The sequence below is a fragment of the Sinohyriopsis cumingii genome, chromosome 16, assembly GCF_028554795.1.
Source record: "Sinohyriopsis cumingii isolate HCF-2022 chromosome 16, ASM2855479v2, whole genome shotgun sequence".
Taxonomy (NCBI): Eukaryota; Metazoa; Mollusca; class Bivalvia; order Unionida; family Unionidae; genus Sinohyriopsis; species Sinohyriopsis cumingii.
This window is the reverse complement of record NC_142976.1, coordinates 40,712,636-40,739,353: the sequence shown is the minus strand read 5'-3', so window position 1 is coordinate 40,739,353 and position 26,718 is coordinate 40,712,636. Positions and strand designations below refer to the sequence as shown.

Genomic DNA, 26,718 nt, shown 5'->3' with positions numbered 1-26,718 from the left:
ATGATTTTCAAGATGGCTGTTGTGGTGGCTGTATAGGATATCAAAGCAGCACTGCTTCATTCACAACAAACTAGACCTTGGGACAAAACTGTGTGTAAAGTTTCATGGTAATCCTACAAGTTCAGCTGGAGTTGCAATAAGATAATAAGATTCTTGTGGTATTGGATTAATGGTTGCAGGACAATGCACAGCAAGTGATCCCATAAGCTCTTTGATCTATGAGTAGCTAAAACAGACATGTAGCATCATGTCCCACCCAGTCACATTATGCTGACACCAGGCCGACCAGTCCTAAAAATCATGCCGCAGACATGTAGCATGATGTCCCACCCAGTCACATTATCCTGACACCAGGCCAACCATTCCTAGCACTAACCTCTTAATGCTGAGTGCCAAGCAAGGTAGTAGCTAGTACCATTTTTTAAAGTCTTGTGTGTGACTCGGCAGGGGATTGAACCTGCAACCTTCTGCATCCAAGGTGGGCATTCTAACCACTTAGGCTACTGAAGCAGTCTATTCTACAATATTACTTTTCTCAAGAAGAAAAAAAAGTGCCAAATATTCACATTTAAAGAATTTTTTCCAAGACAACAAAAGACATGCATGTTAAATTCCATTCATTATTAAATTAATGAAACTGATACAGTACATGGATCACAGAGTTTGGCATACCCAATTAGTACCACTGATGTGGTCACATTTGGAAAGTGAAGTGTCCACCATGTCTGAAAGATGTCCACACAATCCAGTGGAATGCCAGGACACATTTTACTGCAGCCATTGTGAATTTTATGATATTTGCCTTGCAAGTTAATGCTAAACAAACAGCGAGGAGACCATGAAACTGTAAACCTGATTAATGGCTGATATCAATTTCATTCCTTAACCTGTGCAAACTACAGTAATAACTTGTTGTATTATCCATGACCTACCTAGGCATATACGTAGACTAATATGTGTTAGCATAGCAATAAAGACCATGATTTTAACATTCTGATTATTCCTCCCACCTATGTCCCATGACAGAGCTTATATGAGAAAAATCTCCTACACTGTACATCACTATTTATCGACTACTTGTATCTGCAAGCATAGACATGCAGATATTTACATTGTATTCAGCATCAGGTTATGGTACCTTCAAAGTTCTTTCTCAGTAAATGATACTGCATAAAAGTGCTTGCTGCATGGGTTCTACTTGTCATTACTTTCCCTCATTTTTTGTCCATACTATTTTCAATACCAAATAAAGCAGTGAAAGGATTATACAAATGAAAAATGAAAAGCCCCATCTCACAAAGGCTAAAAACATTTGTGTAAAATAGTAGTCATTTACTGAATTCATCTTTTTTGACAAGATTTGAAGTGAGTATCAAGTACACAGTAAATTTAAAGTAAACAAATATCAGCCCTTTCTAAGACATATGCAAGAATAATAATTTCAAATGAAGGTAACTTAACTCATTTGGCCCCAATCCCGCCTGTAGGCGTGATGAGGCTGTACCCTATTTCTGAGCTCTGCAGCATCAAGGTCATTTAAGATATACCAAAGTGGGTGGTATTACAAAAAAGCAGACAGATATAGCTCTACAATGATACCAAATAATCTGGAAGTTCTAGTTGCACTACAAAATACAGAGGGAAAAACCTCATTTTTGGACCTGATTTTTTTTCACCCAAAATTCGCTTATGGTCGGAATGCGATTTTGTGTCCGGATTTTAGACATTTTGGACTCAGATCTAAGGCAGACCAGTCTAAACTGCACACAGACTGGTGAACCTTTGCAAAAACTAGGATAAGGTGGGCATTTGGAATAAAGAGTGGTCTCCATACAAAAAGGATGGGTCCATTAAGCCAAAAAAAAAAAAAAGAAAGAAAAAAAAGAGAGAACTCCAACTTTTACCCTTCTGCTCATGTGCAAGCAAAATAATCAAAGAAAAACGATGTTTTTAATACAACTAGGCATTAGTCTCATGGAAAATCTGTTGAAAGCCGATGTATTATGATGCATTCAGAAATAGCCCCCAAAATGTCTTTCCTACTCGCATTTCACGCGAAAACGACAAAAACCTCCGAGGCCGAATGAGTTAAAGCCCCAATGCTGCCACTGTGCAAAAAGTTGTATTATCTAAATAATATTGAATCTTGAAAGATAATGGTTCTAAAATTGCTGGTTCCATTAAAACCAGATATTGACATTTTATCACATTATGAGCATTATAATTTCTCCCCCAACTAAAAAACTCAGCCATTTTCACCAGTGTACAAATTAATGCAATGTTGATCGGAGATGTCCATGGATCAACTGATATCAGTCTAAAGCTGTAACACAAGATTTGATCAAGTCACCATTGTAAAGATAAGAGGCCAACAACACACTATGTCAGATTGTCTCGAGTCCAAGTTCACCCTTCAAAATATTTCAGCACCCCAGATGATGACCAGTATCCACCAGTCTTAATTTGATGCAATGCATGCTTTTTCTTCTCAGAGCTGCTTAAAAAACATAGGCCTACCTCTCTTTGTTCCCTCTCAAATCAATTTGTGTGCTGCATGCAAATATTGTTGTTATTAGATTTGTCACCAACAGTATTTGTTGAATGTATCACATCACTGCTTTTGGAGCATTCCCAAAAAAGAATGGAATTACAAGCAAATTCATTTAATGAATTAAGTAATAGCACTTGTTAATTTTAAACTGAATATCTGAACGTTGTTTAAACCTAACATTATTTTTTTAGTTAGATGAGAAGAATGGTGAAATTTAAGATTACAATGCCAAACTATACTACATATCTTTTGTCACTTTTTTTATGAATCAACCATCAAGGACTAGTATCTCTGTCTTTTAATCCCAGTTATTAAAATCACTGTACTATTGAACTTTTTATATTTTATGAAGCACTTAAATGTTCTCATCTGATTCATTTGCTGTGTCTTCCAAGGGAGGCAATAAAACGTTATTTCTTTCTCTATGACCCATGATGTGGACATATATGATGACCACTATATTCGATCTGTGATAGACAACAGCATCAACATATTTCCACTATGGACACACAGCTTTTAGATAACCGTGTGCATGTCTTTATCCCACTCATGCGTAACCATTAAGTTCCTGTTTTGTCTGAATAACCACACATTAAGCACATGTATATCCCTTCTCTAACTTGAATTATTGTAAATTTAAATAATTTTGATTTGCACAAACTGTTTGACAATGTGGCACATTAATTCCATTTATATTCTGAATAATATGAATGATGTCAGAATCTGGTTTATTACCTTGCAGTCTAAATAACTACATGAATAATACTGTTGTAGATTTATGATGTGTTAATATTTTATGAATAAATTATTTTTAAATATAAAAATACATTATAAAGTTTAGTAATTTACCTGCAATAGTTGTATAAAATATCATTTCATTCTAACTTTTCTGCATACAATATAAAGCATATATAGTTTGTACAGTTCTTGAACATACATTTGTTAATTTCAGTTTTTGACATTTCACGTTAAAGTTCTGATGTACATTATGCATTGTCGTACAGAAACGCTGGATTCACGAACATTTTAACAGTTTATTGCAGAAACCAAATAAGCAAAAAACTAAAATAATGCTTATAATCTCTGTATAACAAGTGCGTACTGGTAAACAGGAATCGTGAATGAAAAATGGAAACTCGTCTTTCATGAAACTTTGTTAGTCGTATTTATTCTTATAATGGAAACTAAAACGATGAAGACCTATGTCTTGGGACGGATTAGTTTAGTGTTCTAAGTTAGGACTGGAGTATGAATACCAACATGTTCCCAAACAACAAAGTTTTGCGAATGAATAGGGCATATCATTGCGCCCACAACTCCAACGATGTGACGTCAACCGAACTACATCAAAATTAGCTCGCCATGTCCAAAATCTACCATACTTGTTTATATTTTTCAATAAAACTTGATTTAATAACTTCTATTCACGTTAAATTCAAATCACCTGTGATGTGTTCAACTTGTATTTGCGCATTTTGATCACCTTCTAAGGACATTTTTCTTCCAAATTTGTCGCCAAGATGGCGGTGAAGTAAAATGCGCAATTTGATAACGAGGCTCTCGTGTTGTGTAGCCCGGATGCAATTGTGCCCAATAGCAGACGATGAGTGTCTTCCCGCTATTTCGAGTTGGGATTATCAAACCTTTTAAGTGCTTATTAAAAAAAAAAAAGAAGTAAGGAAACAAGGGTGACTTACATGCTATAATCTGGTATCGAATGTGTAAATTGCAGGTAACTAATAGGAAAAATTCACTTTATTAACACATGGCAAATTTGTCAGTATTCCTTTATATTTGCTTTCCTGGATTTCGTACGGGGACAAGATAACCTCTATACTGACTGGCCTATTCGATGACAGTTCTCGCAGCGTACCAATTGTAACCATAGGGTCTAGCATTTTATATGTTGCGAACGGACGCAAAGTTCTGCTTGATGTGACTACCTTTAAAGATTTTTTATACATATTATTTGCTTATTTAGCAGCATGACTGCTTTTTTAAATTATAAAAATGGAATGTTTTCTGGATAATTTTAGTAAAATTTAATATAAAAACGTCTTTTCAAATATTTTTGCAGAAAACGCTGAAATACATGCACAATCAGAACTTTTTATATCGATCTTTTTTGTTGACCTTTTAAAATTGTTTAAATTTCATGGTGAAATTCGCGAATTAAACAGTTAAATAAAAAGAAAAGAATGGTGAATATTCATGTTTAAGAAAAAAATCGACTTTTTCTGTGTACTGGATGCTTTTGAAGCCTTTCTGTGCATTTTTACAAAGCACTCAAAGTATTTTTAACTAAATCTGACAATCTTGAGTTGTACATAGTTCACAATTACATGTTACTGATAAATAGCTAGTATATATTAATTACAATGTTCTTATACATTGATCTAAATTTAGTAATTAAATCTGGCAGTTTCAAAACTTGGTTATGGTCGATTAATTTTGGTCCATTTTCATCACTTTAAAATAAACTCTGTGACCAAACAAACAAACAAAACCAACCCAGAATAACGTTTTTCCTGTTTCCACACTGACACCTCTCATTCAGCTCATCATTATGCACAGGGTTTCCACTAATTTTTTATTTGATGGAAATTGGGAATTCAGTGGTTTAACTTTTAGAAGTTGAAACAGGAAATTATGGAAGTCCCTTTGCTGTATTTGTTCATAATTCCAACCATTATTTTAAGCTACAATATACAGTTAATGAATGAGCAGGTAGAGGCAAAAATTAAAATGTGAAATTGGAGAAGAATCTGTCATAGGCTTGGTTGTCAAAATACATTTATTTTTTTAAATAGAAGAAAATTAGACCAGATTGTTTTTCTGCTTATATTCATATGATCTCAGTTGGTTTTCTTCAAAATTCTGTATTATGGTTTCACTTTTATCTGGAGGTTGCTGATTTAATTATGAAATATATCATTCATTTATGGGTTTCTTATAATATGCATACTTTAAAAAAAAAACACCTAAAAAAATAGCAATGACAGCTCTACATAAAACTTTGTAATTCAGGAGTATAATTATAGACAGTAATACTGATGCAGTTGCCCACTGTGAGTTATGTTGTATTTTTCCATGGTACTTTTTCATTGTGCCGTTAGTTTCCATCACTAAGGAAATTGCCAAAGAAACTTTTTGCTTTTTTAATTTTTCATGCCAAAATAATTTGAAAATTATTTATATAAAATAGCTTATTTATGACAAATTAGTTTTGAATATCACAAATATAATTATGATGCCTAAATCGCATGTTTGACATGTGTCATGTATTTCAACATGGTGGCCAATATGAAATACGGAAACCGATATTCAGATCAAATATAACTTGTGGAGAATTTTGGATTTTAAAATGAGTCATGTTTTAATTCCCCTCCAGTCCATACTGTTCTACAAGTATGTTAATTTGTCATCTTCGCTAGCCAAGGTTCTGATATGATAACCCTATCTACACCTTGGCAGATCAAACAGATATACTGGTGCTTTATCCCGGAGACAGTATTGGATTTCATGAGTTGCCTCCCTTAGTATGTAAAGCCATCAAACCAGTAGCGTGGTGCACTGTACATAGGCCAAAAATGGTGGGGACAATTGACTTAAAAAGTATTATTATGGCCAAACAACTATGGTCACAGGTGTTGCAGCATTGTCCAGACCATCTCATTCACAGCTCTTGTCAAGAAAAGAGTAAGAATTCAGACTTTGATTGTGGAGAGAATCATGAGGGCAAGGTCATCCGCTCTGAAGGCTTTTGAGGGAAAGTGGCATGTTTTCAGGGATTGGTGTTGAGTCAATAATATTGTCCCTTGGAGTGCATCAGTACCTCAACTAGCCAACTTTTTTCTCTGACTCTGAGGAGAAAATGTGGGAACCAATTACCATGAAAAGTTTCCACTCCATGATATGTGACACATGCAGGCATAATGGCAGAAGTTATGTCAATCATGATAAGAGTTCAAACCTACTAGCCAGTTTTGATTGGATGAAAATCCTTTACTGTTTTCAAAATGGAATTTGTCCTGGGTCTCAATATGGCATAAAATGTGATCTAAGACATCATTGAAGCTGTTGGCTGCCATGTGGAGTCAATCTTCTTGAGTCTTTATTGCATGGATTTAGCTTCACAATCTGTTTAGTCCAGTCTAGATGACTACCTGACCCAGTTAAACCAACACAGCCTCATAGCTCACCAGTGAATTTTGACAGGAAGATTTCAATAATCATCTTTACTTGAGCAGTCACTGTTCATGTGACAATATGCTATCTTGCTTTAAAAATAGGAGATTGGGTTATTGTTCCCATTTATCAAAAATTGCCAGGATACAGATTTTCAAAGTAAATAGACCATGAAGTTCTTGCTTCTTAGTTTCAAATAAAATATCATAGATAATCTTAATATTTCACCAATAAATCTACCACTTATAAGATCTTTTTGCTCCATAACCTTGTCTATTGGATATACAAAGCAACTCCATTTTATATATAATACTCAAAAGAGAGACAAGTCTCCTATTTTGCAACTTAAACTTATTTTCAGCTGGTTTAGGCATGCAGCATCTTTGCTTGCCAAGGTTCCGATATTATAACCTTATCTACACCTTGGCAGATCGAACAGGCAATTTAGTTCTTTCTCCTTGCAACAGCTATTGGATTTCATGAGTTGCCTCCCTTAGTATGTAATGCCAACTAACCAAAAACTTGTAACAGTGGTGCATCAGCCAAAATGGTGGAGGCAATTGACCAAAAAAGGATACTTGGAAGTTTAACATCGAAAGTATGACTACTTACCAGGGGGAAGCCATTACGGGTATCTTTGAGCAAAAGGTATTTGAACAAACATGGACTGGCAGTGGAAAATTGCTTATTTATCAGTCCATTCAAGTTGTGAGCTCCCCTTGTCTTGATCATGTAGGAACTGTTCAAATTTGAAAAACTTAATTTTGACTGGATGCGGTGGAACCAAATGAAATTCACAGACCCAAAGCACAGAAATATCTGCTCGTTACACCTATGTGTAGACAGGGTTATCACATTAATATCTTGGCTAGCAAAGATGGTTAATGTGTTAACTACATGCATTCTTTTGTAAGAATGTGAATCATTCTAAATTTTGAGGAGAACAATTGTTTTCTGTTTGAATTTTACATTATTTCTGAAGTCCTCTAAATATTTTCTCATTTATTGATTGTGTTTGTTTTGTGGATGCTCAAAGGCATTAATTGTCATTGATAATATCTTGCAAATTGGTTGGCATCCCACTCAACATTTAACCTTCTTTTATATCAGTAGTGTAGATGGTAAATTGCAGGTTTCATTGTCAATACTTCCTTTTGTTATCAACATGCTATATAGTTTCAGCACAGTATCATCCCCATTTAAGTTAGTTTTTACATTATAATTTATACAACAGCTAACATACACATAACTATGTCATCTTCTATAAGGTTCAGAGCATTTAATTTTTGTGTGGGGTCTTTGTGATGTTTGCTTGAGTTGAGATATTGTATTCTCTTTTATCTCAAGATAATTCTTTTTTTAATAATGTGATGGTTATCATATAGTATTAATTTCCTACTAATTGGAGCACTGTGACATTGCACGCATTGGGGTGGGGTTCTTCCAATATATATTACTTAAATTATGATGAAAGTTCCACCCTGGCTTGTGAGGTTAGAAAGTTAAATCAGTGATGAAGCAGATTTACAGCTCTGAGCCCCCAGTCAGCAATGCCGACGGCTAAATTATAGAGAACACGAAGATGAAATTCAATTAATAACAATTTAATAAATTCGATAATTTAAAACGATAAACTCTCAATCACCCGTCTTTCCCTCAACCAAGTGACAGCCTAATTCATCCCGTGATTTACAGTGTGAGTTCGATTTTCGCCCTGTCCTTGTGTCTACTCATCTCTTTCTTTCCTGCTAATTCCTTCCTTCCTTCCGTTCCTCCAACACCTCCTTCAACTCTATTTCCCTCTCGAATATCTCCTCCTCCAATTTAGCTTCCAATTTCCTCTTCCTCCCTTCTGTCCCCTATTCCTCCTAGACTTCAACTTCTTCTGACTTCTCTCCTTTCTTCTCCTTTCCTCCGTCTCTCTATCTGAGACTACAGGACCAAACTGTAACTGGTCTGTCCCTCAAAGCTTCCTTATTTTAAGCTGTCTGTACTTAGAATTTCCTGTTCTAAGATATTCCCGCCAATAACGAATGTCTATTCGGAGTTACGCTAACCTCCTCTGGTAATCTCTCTTAACGAACTAATTCTTGCCGGAAGACGTGGAGATATCATTCTACCCAAATCAAGGTCTCTCCCCTATCTCGATTCTGATTGGGTGGCGCTGTGACCCTGTCCAATCGTCTTAGCGGCCAGTTCAACCTGGCTGTCTGTCTGCAGGGAAAAAAGTTGAGACACTCCCACTTTTTCGGGCAACTTCTTTTGATCTGGACAAACGTTTCCACATCTAGGTGATAATTGGCTATCTGGCGGCCTCGCAGCTCCTATGTCTGGCTCTCCACTTCTAGCCACGGCAATCTTGTGTAATGGATTAGTGGTAGCCTGCGGCAAAGTTTAACATCAAACAATGGCTTGTCAGAATTACCTTGATTATACATGTTTCAAACTGAGGCTACTCTGGGTCGGGTAAACGTGACAAGCACGATACTTTTCCATCTATTGACAAGGCAGGAATTTTAACAAAAGTGATTATTATCCACTTGTGGAATACTGAGGAACTGCAATTTCAGTAATATTGTCAGCATTGTTAGTATAGATGTGATCAATTAGTATTTCAGATGCCTCTGTTATCCTAGTGGATATGCAGACTAGCTGTTGACAGTTCAGGTAATTCAGTTTTAATCCAGCTTTGATAGGTGTCATGAAGCAAATTGTAATTGAAGTCATCTACTAAATATAAATCTGTTTTGTTTATAAAAGTTTCAGGTTTATTTTGAAATATAGTATACCAAGCATTGTCAGTGTTCAGTGGTCTATATACACAGCCTAACACAAATGGTTTTTGGACATTATGTCTGATTTCTAGCCAAACTATTTCCATACCAATTCCTCAAGATCATATTGTTATTTGAAAGGAATGCCTTTTAATGTAAGAATTCCATTGATAGCTTCATTCCAGAATTTAATAATTTTTTTATTATGTGATGTAATCAAAAGTTACAAATTAATTGAAGTTCATTATCTCTGATTATTATTAAGTGAAGAACACTTTTTATTATTTTTTTATGTAAGCTATGATGAATTTTTCAGCATTTGTAGGTGAGTTGCACTTTAGATGGGTTTAAGACATTGTAACCATTCTGTACTCTGATTTGAATCCATCTTTTTGTGAACCAGTATTCAGTCCAATGTTGTCTCAGTGAACAAAATTTAAGGATTTCTGACCATCATTATTTTATTTACTGTGTGGTGCTAAATTTACACACATTTTAGCAAAGAATATCAGCTTAAAAATAAGAACCTCCACCCCCTCCTGTCCATACTGTTCTACAAATATATTACAGTCCTAGAAAACATGTTCTAAACACAGTTTCATAATGCCAACTCTAAGCCAATAATAGTGCATTGAGCCAGTCAATAAAAGAGAACAGCATGTAGAACTTGAAGGCTTCATAAGGAAGTAAATGTGTGCAAGAACATCCTCCTGTTTCTTGAATTTTCCAAGGGGATGCAATTACATCAAAGTAGGCACTGCAGCACTAAGACAATTATTTTATGACATGCTCACTTGCTACTATTATCTTGTGGTTAAGGTTCCAGTTGTATAAAATTTGCAGTAAAGTTTTGGTTGAAGTTTTTTCATTTGCTAATATTTTCTAAACCCCATGAGATAGATTCTCATTCTTGACATTAATTGTTCTGAAGCTAAGACAGTTCATTTTACAGCACACTTACTCAGCCATATTACTTTTGGCGGAAGGCCAGAGTAATAGAAAATTTACATTATGGTTTTTGGTTAGTTTTTTTATTTTGCTTTATATCTTCTAAACCACTTGATGGATTTTCTTCATATTTGGGATGAATCCTCATGAAGTTAAGGCAGTTCAGTTGGGACATATACATGCGCAGATTTTGGTTCAACTTTCTTCATTTGCTTATATTTCCAATCCCCTTGATGGATTTTTCTTTGTGGGATAAATCATTTTGAAGCCTAGATAGTTCTTTCTGCATCAACACTCACCCATTTATCTTGAGAGACATGGTTATAAAAAATTTACATTAAGATTTGGGTTTAAAAAAATATTTTTCCTTGTATTACTTTAATGCTCATATATTGGTTGAATCATCATGAAGCTAAGACAATTGATTCTGCTATATGTGCTTTTTCCCCATTGTACCTTTTGCACCAGTGCTCTGATTATGTGTTCAACATGCAGGCCAATGGGCATTCTTGTTTTTATTTCACACAAAGTTTAGCAGATGAGCTGAGTAGGTATTCTGGAGTTACATGTACCATGTTGATCTTTCTATGTTACACATTGGTATACTAAATATCTCCTGAACCCATGGAGATATCTTCATGAAACTTGGTATGTTTTTGCATCATCACATACATTTGTGTAAAAAAAAAAAAAGTGAGTCATTAAGACAGTGTTTTAGGAACTATCTCAGTTTTATTAAAAAAATTTGTGCACATATCACACTCTTGTCTTGTTAATATCTCCATAACTGCTGAGAAATTTTTCATTACACTTGGAATGCATTTGTATCATGACAAGAATTTGTGTCCCAAATAAGATATGGCTTAGTCATATCAGTACTTTTAGAGCTATCTACCAATTTTTATTTTTAATTGCACTTTGTATCTTCAGGGTGGGCTGGGGTATTCAAAAACTATTTGCTTACTGATCAGGGTTCCCATGCTTCTGGAAAATCAGGAAAAGTTGTGAGAAATGATAATTATTTTTCCCAGCCATGAAAAGTCCTTGAACTTTGCAAGTATTTTGAAAGTCGGGGAAAAACCCGAGAATTTTCCACTACCACTTGACTCCTGAAACAATCGTGTAATTGAGTCATAACTAAAATTAAGTTAAATTTATTGAGTGCAAACCAGAATATTTAGAGGGTGCAGTATGGATCATTTGGGTGCTTGCAATAAACATATATGCTGTGTCAATCCAAACACTCATTGGATTAGATTTGTCTAGTCGACTTTTATTTTCAAACTCAGCTTGATATACGTATCTTTTGTTACATAGAAGGTATGAAAACCAGTCTAGCATCACAAGAGGCCATCATGGTCGTTGCAAAGCGTAGCTGCTTATCAGATGGCTGAGCAAACTTAAAGGTTGTTAGATCGAGTGTTACATGCATGATATCGATATGAAAATTACTTATTTTCTCAGAAATTGTGAGTGTTAAAATCATTACCGTATATACTCATGTATAAGCCCGTTCGTGTATAAGCCGACCCCCCCCCCCAACTGAATTGGTAAAACTGTTATAAAGTGCATGACCTGCGTATAAGCCGACCCATACTTTCTAGACTACCGATACATCACAAGATGCACAAAGTGAGTTCTGAATACGTTTATTTAGGCAAATCACATTATTAAATAAAATGAAAGTAAGAAAGCTAATTTATATGTTGAAATAAAAACAATTCTAAAGTGTTAAGTCTTAATGGAAATTTAACTAATTCTCATTCTAAAATCATGAATTATAAAAGTTCTATCACTTTTAGAATCCTTCAAAATCTGGCTCTGTATCAGACTCGCCAAACAGTTCACGAAACTCGGCTTCTGTTACGGGCGTGCTTTCATCATATACGTCGTCATTGTCATCATGGTCATCCGATAGTGTGTCATTCTCCTTCTCGCTGTCCTCGTCATTGTCGGATTGAAATATAGCGTCATCCTCTGTTCCATCCATGGCATTGCTGATACAGCACTTCCTGAATGATTTTGCAATCATTTCCGATGGAATTGAGTCCCACGCTTCTTTTACCCACTTGGCGACCAAATCGATGTCCAGCCTCATTAAATTCCCGCCTTTTGTCATTTTCACAGCCCCTTATAGTGGTAGTATACTATTTATATACCTTATCCTGTAATTACTTCCATGTGTGGTTGGTTATCAATTTGTATTTGATAATTATTTATCATTGTTGTTTATTTGTGTGGGTTATTTTTTAAACTACCGGTAGTGTGATTCAATTGATCAAAATATGATTGGTTTCAGCATGGAAATTAATCAAGTATTGTGAGTTTATAACTTTGAGCAGAAACCATGTCCACTACCATATCTCATTAAACAATATATCTGAGAGTCGGCATGTATTAGTAAAGTCATTGGCATTGTGCAACAAAACAAACCTATTATCCCCGAGGCATTTACCACAGATTAAGCATATGGTAGCTATTGTACAACATTCTATCACTAACAAACCACTTTGCTTTACAAACAACTAAACAACAGTAGTATATAAACTGTGGCTGTCGATTGCTTCTAAAACACCTGTCAAAGAAATCTCACAAATTATATTGTTTTACAATTATTCACGCTGACTCGTATATTGCCGTTATTTACGATTCCTAAGCGTGTGCGCAACAAACCCCTATGGAGCCTCTCGCTATTGTTCCTTTAAGACTATCATACATGTATTTCTACTCTCGATCAAAATGTTTGTTGTATATACCTTCAGTATCATAATTCTTTCATTTTTTTACATAGATTCTTTTCATATTTACACTGAAATAAGCTAGTGTGCATTTGTACGATACCGTAGAGTTTAATGATTACTGATTAGCTGAGGGTTAAATACTTGACTGGAGATCACTAATATGGTGGTTCTTTTGGAAAATACATGTACCACTGTGGCTGAAATAACACGTATGGCTGCATTTTCTGGTGGATGGACATCTGTCAAATAGATGTCAAGTACGTTAAAACATGTTTTTCATTCATTATCCTACCACTTAAGCTAGAAAAAAAAATATTTGTTTTACTTCACAACAGCACAAATCTTATGAGCCATGTGGCATCATTAGGCATGTGATCTCATCTTCGGTGATCGACAGAAACAATAAATACTGGAAATTGAGGGAAAAAAGCGTTAAAAAATTTCAGACTTGGACCTTGGCCCGCAGATAAGCCGACCCCGCTTCTTCCAGGCCTTATTTTTTCCAAAATTTTTTGGCTTATACGCGAGTATATACGGTATGTCTTTACTCTGTTAAAAGACAAGATAAAACTATGGTGTCGATGAAATGTTTTCTGGTACTCGCGATTTGCATTGCTAGTCGCATGAGTACACAAATCTAACAAGCCACATTATCAAATGTTGTAGAGAATTTTTTTAAAAATGAAAGTCATATGCTGGTTGTAATAAAAATACAAAAACAAAAGAACACAAAATTCTCCATATTTATATATTCCGAGAACAACTTCTGGAGTTTTGTTGCATTATGTGACTACCACATTGACATGTGCTATCTGCCTAACAAATCAGACTGGCCAGATTGCTGCTTTTTACAAGAAGTAACTGATTTTCATTTAATATAATTGAGTTTCTGTACAACAACATTAAAATGGAGTTTGTTGTTGATATCACGTGACTATTGGACTTCCGATGTCATCATTTGAGATTTATGAAGTGGTGTGACTAGTAATGCAAATGGCGAGTACAGGGTCAGGTTTCACTTTTGCCATAGTTTCGTCTAGTCTGTCAGCGGACTAAAGACATAACGTTTATAATACTTGCCATTTCTGAGAAAATAAATCATTTTCCTATCGATTTCGTGCAGGTATGAGTCGATATAATGTAAGCTTAAATTTGCTAGGCCCACTGGTAAGCGACTACCATATGTTGCTATGCATGGTGGCGGCAAATTCCAAAGTTTCCATCTGCAATTGCAATGACCCCACACCCCAACCTAAATGTCCAAATATGAAAAATGGGGCAGGAATATTTGGAGGAAACCCAAATTAGAGAATGGACTGCTGTTTGTTTTAAGCCAATTTGGTCGTCCAAATTGTTGAATCTCCAAGCTGAAATGAGAAAGTGTCATCCCTTGTATTAATACTAAAAATTGATACGAGCCCCTGTATCAATACAGGCTTGGGGACTGGTTTAATGAATTACAAGAAGACAAGTTGATTTTACAGAAAACTCAGTCCTTGTTTACTCAACAGTATATAATTTTGAAGGTCATTTGTCAAAATTTAAATCAGCCTGTTTCAGATGTTTTTTAAATGATGGATTTTTAACCAGATTGTCTTGAGGAGATTAGGTTGTTTGAAAAATCTTGTTTGGGATTTTATTGGCACGGATAAATTTAGGGTTAAACTATTTTTGTTACAAGACAAGATTTTAATTATTTATGTTTATTGGGTTTTTTAAATACTGTAATAGTAAATGTTTACTTTCTATAAGATATATATATTGCTATAGAATTCTGTAGAATTAAATGTTTGAAAGGAAGCAAAACTTATGTTCATTATGTTGTTCCCACTTGGCAACAAAATGCAGATCAGCAAAATAATGTTAGAATTTTTATTCTGTACATTGAAATGTCTTTGCATGCCAATTTAAAGGAATATAATCAAACTTGTTTTGTGTGATACATTTTGTGGTTTTGTACATGATCTTCTTTTCTGACTCGCATGTTTTGGAGAGTCTTGAAAGAGAAACATCTTTAAATTTAGAAAATGCTTGTTTTACAATCTAAAATGTTTTTTAATTCCATTCATTAATGATCACATGTGAACCTTGACAAAACTAATTTCACCTTGGTAAAAACCTGGAAATGACCTGGAAATTTATCTTTAGAAAAGTGTGGAAACCATGACTGATAGATTTAGTTGTGTTTCTCCTTAATCAGACTGTTTATAATAAACAAATACTCATAACTTTGAAGAGCATAGATTTGGATTTCTTATAAGAGAAACAAATAGCATGAACTTGTCTGCCAGGGCAAAATATGAGACCACAGATCTAGATTAATGATTTAACTGAACAAGTAGTTACACTGCTTTGCACAGGATTCATTAGATTTAGTAAAGATTTTAATGGAATTTGGTTTATGGCGTTTGCAATATTCTGCTAAATAAGGTAGCAGTAGCTATAAAGCACTCATTTAGAAGAACAAAACTAAGTTTTATGGTGTTTTGATGGTATGGTTTTCTTTTCTTTTCACATTTATGTTTTTAATATATAGTTGAATTACATGATTTATGTTTCAGGTGTGGGACTTGAAAATGATACCCCAATGGAAGATAAAGCAACTGGAAGTTAATAATACCTCTGTGAATTCACATTATATGGAGAGAAACAGAAGAAGCAGTTTGATTGGAATGAGAAATGTCTAGCTCCACAATGAGTGGAAATCCAAGAAAATGAATAATCACTCTGGATCATTAAAATATTAAGTCTTCGAGATGTCAAAATTTATGCTTCAAGAACTTAGTACCAGTTACCAGTCACCAAATTCAAGGCTGTCAACCAATGACAAGAATGATAGGCAACTATATTCAATGAGAGGAAGTTCAGAGAGTAGAATTAAAAATGTTAATAATACCTCATTCAGTCAAAATTTGTATGGAATGCCTAATATAATTTACCCAACTCTAAGAACTATGTTGCAACCAAGGACATCCATGCATGGTGATGGAACAGCCTTGTCAAAGAGAGTCTTCAACCTTATCCCTATGGATGCAAATGGATCTCTGTCCGGTAGAGCACCAGCTGTGGCAATCATACCTGTTCATTCTGAATTTAGAATTCCAGTAGAACAAATTCCTCAGGTAGTGCTACAGAGATCTTTCCAAATGGGTAACTTTTCAGAAAAGGATTCAGATCTTCCTAGATCAGATGTTACATCTGTCACCAATAATCCTTCCTGCCATATTCATTCAGACATTATAGGAAGTAACAGTCTTTCAGAAATACAGTTGAAAGGAGAATTGTTAGATGGCTCTTCAGGAGCAAGATCAAATTTATCATTAGTCAATTACCGTATCCCCTTCTCAGTACATGCAGACAATAAAGGGAGTAGTGATCTTCCAGCACAGTTAAAAAGTGAATTGTTATATAGTCTAACAGAACGTAAAGATAAAGTGAGAGTTTTGACTGATAGTACCAACTTTAATCAAGAAAGTATAATTCCTACCTTGTTAAAGCATAATCATGGTATAGGTATTGGTTGTAAAACAGCATCTCCTCAGACTGTATTTAAAACTGAAGAAGATAACATTGTCAAAGTTGACAGTGACCTATTGAATAGCGACAGTCTAAAACAAGTCAGTCCAACAGACTGCAATGCATTTATGAGTTTAAATGGCACAAAGCACAAAGGAAAGTCAGATAATGTAGATGAATCAAACAAGAAAAAACCTAGATACTCTGACATCAATCAAGATTATTGCAAGAGCAAATCATATTGTGACCAAAATGAACTAACGGCTATTGTTGTGAAAGGTGAAACATACAATAGGTTCCAGTATTTAAGGGAGGGACATGCTTTCAAGATGTCTGTGGAAGAGTTCTTTAATCATCTGTTATCTTTGGAAGAATCTCAGCAGTACAAAGAAAAATGTGGAAGTAAGTTTTTGTCATCTGTAGGGGATATAAAGTAAGATACTGTCACATATATAGTATATGAAGGAAGTTATTGTCATAAAATTTTGTCATATAATGCGTATATGAAATTAATTATTGTCATATAATGAATATATGAAGGAAGTTTTTGTCATATAATGAGTATGTGAAGCAAGTTATTGTCATATAATGAGTATATGAAGTGAGTCATATATGGAGTATGCAAAGTAAATTATTGTCATGTATGGAATGCATGCTTTGTGTATTGCCCAAGAGATGTGATCTTTGGTAAGATGTAAATTATTACTGCCAATATGTGTGACAAGATTACAGGGATCACTCTGTTACTTGGCACTGAGCAAGTATCAGACTCTTGGCTCAATCAAAGGGTTGTCATGTGGAGGGAAAAAGCTAAGGGATTAAGGTCAAACATTCACTAGAAGATAGAGCTCTACTTGAAACTGAACAAGTACATATATTAAAGTTGCAGCTCAATCAAAAGGATTGTCAACTTGAAAACAAAGTGAATGCTGCCTTTACAAGTCAAGGGCTTAGGCCACGTGCACTGGCAAAAAACTTGGAAAATACTGTATTATTTCAGAATTAAATCTAACTTATAGAAAAGGAAAATCCAACTTTCATTGCATCAAACACTGGTTATACAGCAAAACACAAATAATGCAAATACAGGTTGTTGGGACTAGCACAAAAAATGGAAGCAACATACTTGCTAGTAAACACCCATGGTAAACAGAATTGACAGACACTTCACTTTGTGGTGAGTAGTATTTAAAATTATTATTAAAATCCAAATAACTGTATTGTGTAATGAATACCGTCGCAAAACAGATAAACAGCACATACCATATGCACATTTCTGAATGGGAATAGAGGCATGAAAACGTAAAAATATTTTAATTGACAGTAGTTTTGTGGACTGCAGACGTCTAAAGTTTCCAACATTACCCTTAGATTTATAAAAAAAAATAATTTTAATGTTGCACTTTAAGTTGAATGCTAATATGAATGAAAGAAATTTTCAGTAAAAAAATTTGACTTGCAAACAAAGTTTTACTGTACTTGTAACCAGCTTCATTCAGAAACAGTCAACGTATGATACAGCTTAGTGCATACATTGTCTCAGAGCTAGATGTGCCTTTTATGGGTTTTGTTTTGTCAACTTTTTTTAAATGGTTATGACCCTTGATTCTTAATATAAATCTTCACAAGGATTTTTTCTTGTAACCAGCATTATTCAACAATCATTACGTGCAATTGAATGCTTTCTGGTAAGTGAATTGCTAATTGCATGTAGATGTGCATATTAAAGGTTTTATCGTTTAAGGTCCAAGATTGATAGTGATATTTCCTTTTTCCATCCATATTAAATTTCTGCAACATATCCTCATGTAATTATCATAGCTCAGTTGCCATTGAACAGATTCTGATGTAATTTGATGCATAAATTGTCTCATGCCAAGATGTGCCATTATTGATTTTGTCTTTCGAACTTGCATGCTATGGGCCTTGACAGTTAATATATTCACATATGTTGCTTGTAACCAACATAACTCATAAACCATTCATTATACAGTATTGTGATGCAGTGTAGTAAGAATATAGTCTCATAGGCCTGTATGAGACTTTTCTTGGTTTATTGTCATTTAAAAGAGTTTTGGCCACTGATTGTTTGTCCTCCTGGCTTTGGTTTCCATAAAATAACTTACAAAAATTTTGGATTTCTGCCATTAGCATGTGGCTTCAGATTAGTAATACCTTGGGTGAGCTTAATTTCCAATATTCCATGACATTACTGAAGTTAATGGTACTTGATTGCCCATCCTTCTGACTGGTTTCTGCAGCATAGCATTACTGGCATTGATATATTTCAACCATGATTAAAAGAGATCCACTAAATGCCAATCTTCTCCAGACTTTTCCAAATAAGTTTTTCAGTTTAAGGCCCTGCTGAGTAGTTTGTAGAGAGCAAGCCCTTTAGCATTTTGGTTGAGAAATTTTGGTGTTGAATTTTAAACAGTACCTTTTATCTTACAGTTGATAAAGAATCTGACCAGAATCTGAGGAAATGCATGCAGTCAGTTCATCAAAAAAACTCACTGATTAATAATCATTCATTAAAAGGATTTGAATCTCAATCAGCAGCAGCTCCTAGATGTTTTGGGATGAATGAGGTCGAGTGTAATGAAGCAGCTTTGACCACTTCACATAGGCTTGCCACTGCATCAGGCAATGAACTCATGGATATTCAACAGTCTCAGGAATCCAAAACGAAGGGCAGGACCCTGTCAGATCACTCCAAGAGACAGATCATGTGGTCAATTGGTGTTTTCAAAAGTAATCACATTAAAAGACAGAGGATCTTAAATGAATGCTCTTTTCATATGAAAATGTTTTAAATGATTAGAATGATTTCTATTTTTTGTAAGGTTTGGCATGTCTTTGCTTCTAAGGAATATAGTGAGCACATATCTAAAATTGTATGAATAATTTAAAGGGGGGGGGTAAAATTAGGCATGTCCATCCATTCTTTGGACGTTGTGTTTGTCTGTCCCACTTTTGTTTACACTCAACTCTTTAATTATTATTGGATTTGAACCACATGGTATACATCTAAATAGAAACAAGACCATGGCTGATTTTAATAATCAATATTTTTTGTTGAATTATAATCCTTATAGTACGTTTGGTTTGGTATGGTGTTTTACTGCATAGCATAATAAGTACTTTATTTAGTGCCAAGGCAGTTGGAGTAAAAAGGCTTGCCCAAGTACACCATGTAAGCTGACCAGTTTTATTCAGAAGCCAAGAAATCAGAATTTGAACAGATTCTTGAAACATTTGTGTCTCATTGGACTTGTATATTGATTTGTCTTCCGGCTCCTAAATTGCTAAGCTAGGCAACCCTTCTGCAATAATAACAACACTGATAACATTAAAAAAAAACAACAACAGCTTTTAATTTCTTTTTCAGAAATTCAGATTCCTTCATTCCCATCGAAATGTTTGATAGAATTATGGTCCTCTGTTTGCCCTTCAACTTTTTAAGGACTGCAGTGAATGGATTCAGATTTTTATGGCGTTATTCTCCCCCCTCCCCCCCATTTTGACTTAAACCTTTGCTCCTTCAGTTGCTTCATATTTGTGGGGGCCTCATATGCACACGTTTCTTGTTAAATGTTTGCATTATGTTTATATTTTGAGATCATCATATATATCCTAAAGGAGGCAGTAAAGGAAAGGATGATGATAATGTATACAGCTTGTTATCTTTTTTCAGATTGGATGCAGGAAAAAGGATTTGATCCATATTTTGAGCACCAATCGAAAGAACATATCAACAAGATGATGGAAAGATTTTATATGGAGGTCAGGGCAAAAGATGGAAGCAAATATTCAATCAGTAGTCTTTATCAGTTTAAACACCATTTGAACCGGTACCTAAGCAGCTCACCTTTTAACAGAAATATCAACATAACTATAGACGAAGAGTTTAAGCAATCAAACATGATTCTAATGAAAGTACTACAGGAGCTACAAGACAAGCCTGACACACCCCAAATCATTCCCAACACAGACCTTCAGAAACTATACACAACAGGTTGTCTTTCAACCAAAAGTCCTGTGAACCTTTCATGGAAAGTCTGGTTTGAAATCACATACTTCCTCTGCAGCGCCAATCCTAAACTGGGCCAAGAGTTTCAGAGGAATTGTAAGAAACATGATCTTGTACTTTATGAGGATGAAAATGGAAAGTACTTTACATTCAGTGATGAAACGCTTAGAAAGCACTTTAGTTCAAGTTCTGAACCCAGAATGACTGCTTTGAGCCATGACCCAGGTAGATGTCCAGTAAGATCCACCATAATGTACCTAGAGAAGTTAAGTCCACGCAATGAATTCCTATTTCAATATCCACGTTCAGGCACTGGAATTACACATTCTACATGGTACAGTGCTGTACCTATAGCAAGTGATAGACTTAACTGTATGATGAAGAGTATATCAAAGGCTGCAGGGCTCAGTAAATTGTACCTCTTGAGAAGTGTAGTCCAGACAGCTGAGAAAAATAATTTCAAACTTTTCATATGAAGTCTGTGATCGAACAATGGCTACAACATTCATTATAATGCACTTCATTATTCAGTGATTCTGCATTTAACTTGGTACCACTATGGACCCCTTAACTAAAATTAAACTATTTGAATTAATTTTTTCAAATATTTTACAATATAGGTTGAAAGAAAACAACATGAAGCTTTGTATTGTTTTTTTACTCGTTTTTCAACAAAATATTTTACATAATTTGATCATTTCCACTATACAGCAGTTCAGTACAAACATGGTTTTCACTATCCTGCAGTTCATTATATAACACTAGAATCATTATATCAGTTCATTTCATAACAGTCAGTGGTTATAGACCCCAGCTACTGTTTTATAACTAGGGAGAGCTGCATGTTTGAAGGTAGCATGAACATTTTAAGACATTAATGGACATTATGATTCTAATGTGCATCAAATAATTTCAAATTGGAGACTACTACTTTGGTCAGAAATGGCACAAGTCCCAGTGACTATCCAGTTTCCTTTAAACTTCTGGATGTGTATCCTCATATCTCATTCTTGGCATCCACAGAAAATACCTGGAGGTATTTCAGTTTTGGGCCTTTCTCTTTGCATCAGGGTGGGCATGGGTGAGTGGTTATTAGCAGCTCAATTAAGGACTTCAGGGATCCGCATTCTCCAGTATTGGTTCATGCACAACACCCTCAGAGATAATCTTCTGAAAGACTTGTCCCTCTGTTGGTTGATGGTGACTCATCTAGGTCTGATCCCTAGGCTAGAGAAGTTCGATCTTGTCTCTTCTCTGGACATTGTGTATGTGGCAGTGAATTTCTTCACTAGTCAAGGGACAGTTTGTATTACCCAGACAGGATCTCCCTGAATGTGACCATCATAGCAGGTCTTTTTTCAAATAGTGTCTGCATGCCTTTACCTCTCTTTTCAGTGAATTAGATCCTCTTGGGAGACTTCATTCACAACCTCTCCATTTCCAGCTTCTTGCAAACTGGAGTCTGCACAAAGACCTGTTGTTGGCACAAATATCCCTGGGATCCAGTTTTTGACACCATCTCTCACAGAGCAACCCACATATTCTCCATCATCATGCTTGACTCATCTTAAACAATATACCCACCGAGAAAAGTTTTCTAGCAAAGTTGCCAAATGAATAGTTCAGGCCAGGAGATACTCCATGTCAGGATGAATGATGCCAAGTGGAGAATCTTTTGCAACTGGTGCAGTAGGAAATACATTAATCCTAGCTGGCCCTCTGTGAAAACAGTAGCTGATTTTCTTATATTTTTTTCAAAAGATAATACTCAGTTTCTACTATTAAGGGTTAGAGAGCAGCCTTATCCAACATTCAATTTTTCAAAAGGTTCTGATTCACATGCTGCTGACCTTATCAGGTATTTTAAATTGCAGAGACTGGTGTCACTTTGTAATGCCTGTATGGAATCTCTCGTGTATCATGTGGTCTTTAACAAACCCCCCTTATGAACCCCTGGGTTAAGCTTCTTATGAGAACCTTATCCTCATGACTCTTCTCTTGCTCTCATTAGTATCTGTAGGATGAAGTAGCAAACTCCATGCCTTATCGATAGAACAGGTCCACAGTTCAGTCATAATCATGAGTCAGTCAGTGTCTCTTCTTTAACAAGGTTTCTTAAAAAAATAAATGTTTCCAGAGTGCACGAATTGCACACAATTTTTACAAATTCATGCATGTGGAGAGCAGTGATGCATGACAACTCCCACAAATTAGTTAAATGTATTAAAAAAAATACTTCTCACAATGTATAATTTTTATTTAACTTAAGTGTTTCTCATGCTACTGGTAGAGGTCTCATAGCACTTGTTTGATAAATGTCATTCAGATAGGCAACTGTTTACACAACTGGGTACTTTGGCTTGACATAAATGATTGTTAACCTTAATTTGATTAACACATTGGACCCTGGAACAAGCATTCTGTCATAGTTTAACTTAGAATTCATCTAGGAAGTTTTTCAAATGCGTGTTTAAAATGAATGCAACCTTGAAAACCCCAATCCGCTGAATCTGAATATGATTCATCTTTAGATGATGATTTCATTTGGCAAATAATGGTAACATGGTAGCGATGGTGACAACGATTTTCCTACTCTCCATTATTTTGGTTTTATGGGGAGCTCCACCCTTTTTGGATAAAATCCTAGTAGCATCTCTGAGTAAACATTTCCATGAGTAGCTCCACTCCCTGTAGAAATCCTTAGTCCTTACAACTTAGTAAGGCTTTATGATTATATTTGGCTGCTTCTAAAGTGAGATGTAAGGGTAGGAAGTGTATTTTCTTTCCTTTAAAGGACTCTACTGATATTTTGGCATTTTGGTAAGCCACATTCTACCTTCTCTTCCGTAAGCCACATTCTACCTTCTCTTCCTTCTACCTTTGTTCTTCAGTGCACCAGGCAAAGGCATAAATTCTTTAAGGCTTAAAGCTGCAACACAAAAAGTGGCCCAAGTGTTTATATCAGTTTTTTTTAAGCCATCACTTACCTCCAAACTTGCAAAATACTGCTGATATTAAAATGGTGGAGGTAAACTAATTTTAATAATGTAATATTACCTATTACTATTACCATATTCCTTCTTGCCCTAATCTAATGTCCCACGGGTAGCCTTGTCCTAAAAAGATAATCTCTACTGCACATGAATGAGTTGCATGGTGAACATTCTTGGTATTTCATAGTCTAAAGCCTTCCAGAATACTCTTGAATGGTCCACCTGTGAGAGGACATTTTTATCAAGCAGATCGGGATAATTCAATCCTGGAAAAGAAAAGTTAGGCAGTAAACAACAACAGATAGGTATTACATCAATAGAATTCATTGCAAATCCACACCACACCCACACACTATGTCCAGTTAGGGCCTCAAGGTTTTATTTGACTTCCTTCAAAAGGAGAATAGTGGGTCATAATTGTCTCTTTCTCCCACTCAAAGGTTCCTCATATTTCAACAGACACCTTTTCCAGGTGGATGGGCCTCACTGTTAAGATAACTCCTCAATCATTCACCAGGACGGATCTTTCATGAAAATTAAACCCCATGAGATTAGGGCTATTGCTGCATTCTATGCCTACATTAATCTCTCCGCTTTGGACGATGTCATGAGAGCCACCTTTTGTGTCTTAACTCAACCTTTTCATCCTTTTTCCAATGATCTTTGGCACATCAGAGCACAGGCATTTTTTTCATCGGGTCCCATCATGGCAACACAGTGTGATCTGCCAGTTTACAATTGGGAACACTCCTACAATAAGGTTAAATGCATTTTTCTTGCACAGTTTTTGTTTCTTAGGTCATCAGTCTCCTTCCCAACTAGTAAATTCAGCAAATCAGTAGTATTAGTGACACATTATTTATATTTAAATATTTAGTGGAGGTGGAGGGGCCAATATTAATTGAGCATTAATTACCTGCCACTACTGCAGACATTTACTTCTCCCATGCATCTCTGATTTCCTGTAGTCTAAGCCCGAGTCAAAAGAGGAAAATATTCTGTACGTTGACTATGATTATGGAATCAAGACTCGGGGGTCAGATCATTTCTTTTCTGGCACTCTATTTACTAATTGCAGAATAGAGAAAGGAATATTAGCATGCCAGCAAATGGTAGCACTGCCATTGTAGCTGGTAAATATTACATAATTAAAATTAAATTTACCCCCCCCCCCCAAAAAAAAATAAATAACATGCTCCAATAATTTATCCGTTTCTGTTATTGTTTTATTAACTTGAGTGTATTAATGACTTAATACTGCATGCCAGCTTGTTTAAATTTATGAGGACAGTTTGCATCTAATGATATATGGTCATATACAATAAATTTTTCTAGAGTTGTGTTTTCCGTGTAGATGTTAATTTATTTGTGAAAAATCCTTGCTTATATGCATCTCTAATAAAAATATATTGCACTTTGTTTTTGTTTCCAATATTTCTTAGAAATTGGGATAGTAAATTGAGTAACCATCCATCCATACCACTTACCTCTACATGATAAATCTCTTAATTATAAATGGGTTTCAACTAAATTTGGTAACTATTATTTGATTCCAACCAGTTTATATACAGCTTCATATTGACAAGATCAGTTCTGTCATTGTTTGGATGCGCCACAGCCCCTACGTGGCAGCCCAATGAAGTTGGTGTGGGATATAGATATGGTTCCTTTCTGTCAGCCAGTCAATCCATTTATGGCACTTTATATTTCAGAGCATAACGTGGTCTTGATATCACCAAGAAATTTGGCAGACTCACAATCCTGATGAGCATTTTGATATTTAGAAATCATTTCTGTGATTTTATGCTTTTGTCCATGTGTCTGTTCATCCATCATCCATTATCCACACTTTGTTTCATGGCAAAACTCCAGTTATTTCAGAATGAAACTCAAGAATTAGACTAGTAGTTTAAACCTTCTTTTGGTATTCACAATTCTTTAGCTCAAATATAGAAAAAAAACTTATGTTTTTCTCCATTTGCCTGTTCAACCATCCATGAGTCATTTACCCTTTCATTTCTGTAGCATAACTCCAGAACCATTCAGTACATCTCTGTAAAAAATTTGGTATTCTTAAAGGCTCGCACAACTGTGTGAAATGGAGCAAAATTGGCCTACTTTGCCCTGTTTTATTATTGCCTTGGGCAAAGATAAACTTTCGTCAAACATTTTGAAGGGATCGAAATTTTGCTTGTACTCACTACATGATGATGCATGGCAGAGTCCACAGCCCGTTTTGGAGTTCATCATGGTTGACACAGATATGTGACTTTATTTCCCAAGATAATTGCTTTACATTAGGTCTACATAGATGACTTGCATAGGAATTTAGAATTAGAATGAAATAGCTTGTGAAACATGAACAATCAAAATCAGAATGTCCACTTTCAAAAACATTACTGTGGTGTCATGTGATTGGTTAGTACATTTGGCTAATTTCAACTTTTTTATTGTAGCTTCCCATGGGTAGGTGGTTCTTACCAGGGTTTTCTCTGGTTCTTTCTTAACTAGTTATACTGGCTACCATATATAACCTATCATGTGCTGAAAAATGGTGTTATACCCACAACAACCTTTTGCATTTTTAATAGCATAAGGGATTTTAGAAACTTAAAAAAAAAAAATGGTCATGTAACCAAACCAGTTGGTTAGATATTAGAGAACCAAAGTCAGCCATGATGCTTCTTGAAAATAAAGTAAATGTACCTGTATAAATTCATTTTTACTTTCAAATGTGATCATTAATATATGTATGTACATGTTGCTTAAATATTCAAAATGTTATTAAATACGGAGACAGGTTTTATATTCCTTCGTAATACAGTCAGTATCACAGACTGATTGTACTAGCTTCACACCACAAAAAAATCAAAACACCATGCATGCATTGTTTGTAATTTTGAATTTGTTTTTATGATTGCATGGCACACTTAGAGTGAGTTAGTTGAAATGTTTGTTTAGTGCTTTTGTTGAA

The 26,718-nt window shown here is 35.1% G+C and overlaps 2 protein-coding genes across 3 annotated transcripts in view; one reads left to right on the top strand and one right to left on the bottom strand.

Annotated features, from left to right (window-relative positions):
* LOC149780284 (zinc finger protein 236-like) overlaps positions 1–4,072 on the bottom strand; it is a 96,508-nt gene extending 92,436 nt beyond the window's left edge. For both annotated transcript variants that reach the window (XM_089937086.1, XM_089937087.1), the window contains exon 1: positions 3,996–4,072. In XM_089937086.1, the coding sequence (XP_089793212.1) occupies positions 3,996–4,047 (52 nt within the window). In that variant the 5' untranslated portion in view covers positions 4,048–4,072. The remainder of the gene's footprint in view (positions 1–3,995) is intronic.
* Positions 4,073–4,160: 88 nt separating this feature from the next.
* LOC149780283 (uncharacterized) lies at positions 4,161–26,682 on the top strand. Its single transcript, XM_089937085.1, has 4 exons — positions 4,161–4,283; positions 15,764–17,120; positions 19,173–19,472; positions 20,416–26,682. Exons 2-4 carry the CDS (start codon positions 15,959–15,961, stop codon positions 21,225–21,227), a joined length of 2,274 nt encoding a protein of 757 aa, XP_089793211.1. The 5' UTR covers positions 4,161–4,283; positions 15,764–15,958; the 3' UTR covers positions 21,228–26,682.
* Positions 26,683–26,718: the final 36 nt, after the last annotated feature.

Excerpts from the sequence above, each read along its gene's own strand:
- LOC149780283 (XM_089937085.1), top strand. The coding sequence starts at position 15,959 with ATGTCAAAATTTATGCTTCAAGAACTTAGTACCAGTTACCAGTCACCA. Across the intron at positions 17,121-19,172 it reads GTACAAAGAAAAATGTGGAA|TTGATAAAGAATCTGACCAG; the intron begins GTAAGTTTTTGT and ends TTTATCTTACAG. Across the intron at positions 19,473-20,415 it reads GTCAATTGGTGTTTTCAAAA|ATTGGATGCAGGAAAAAGGA; the intron begins GTAATCACATTA and ends ATCTTTTTTCAG.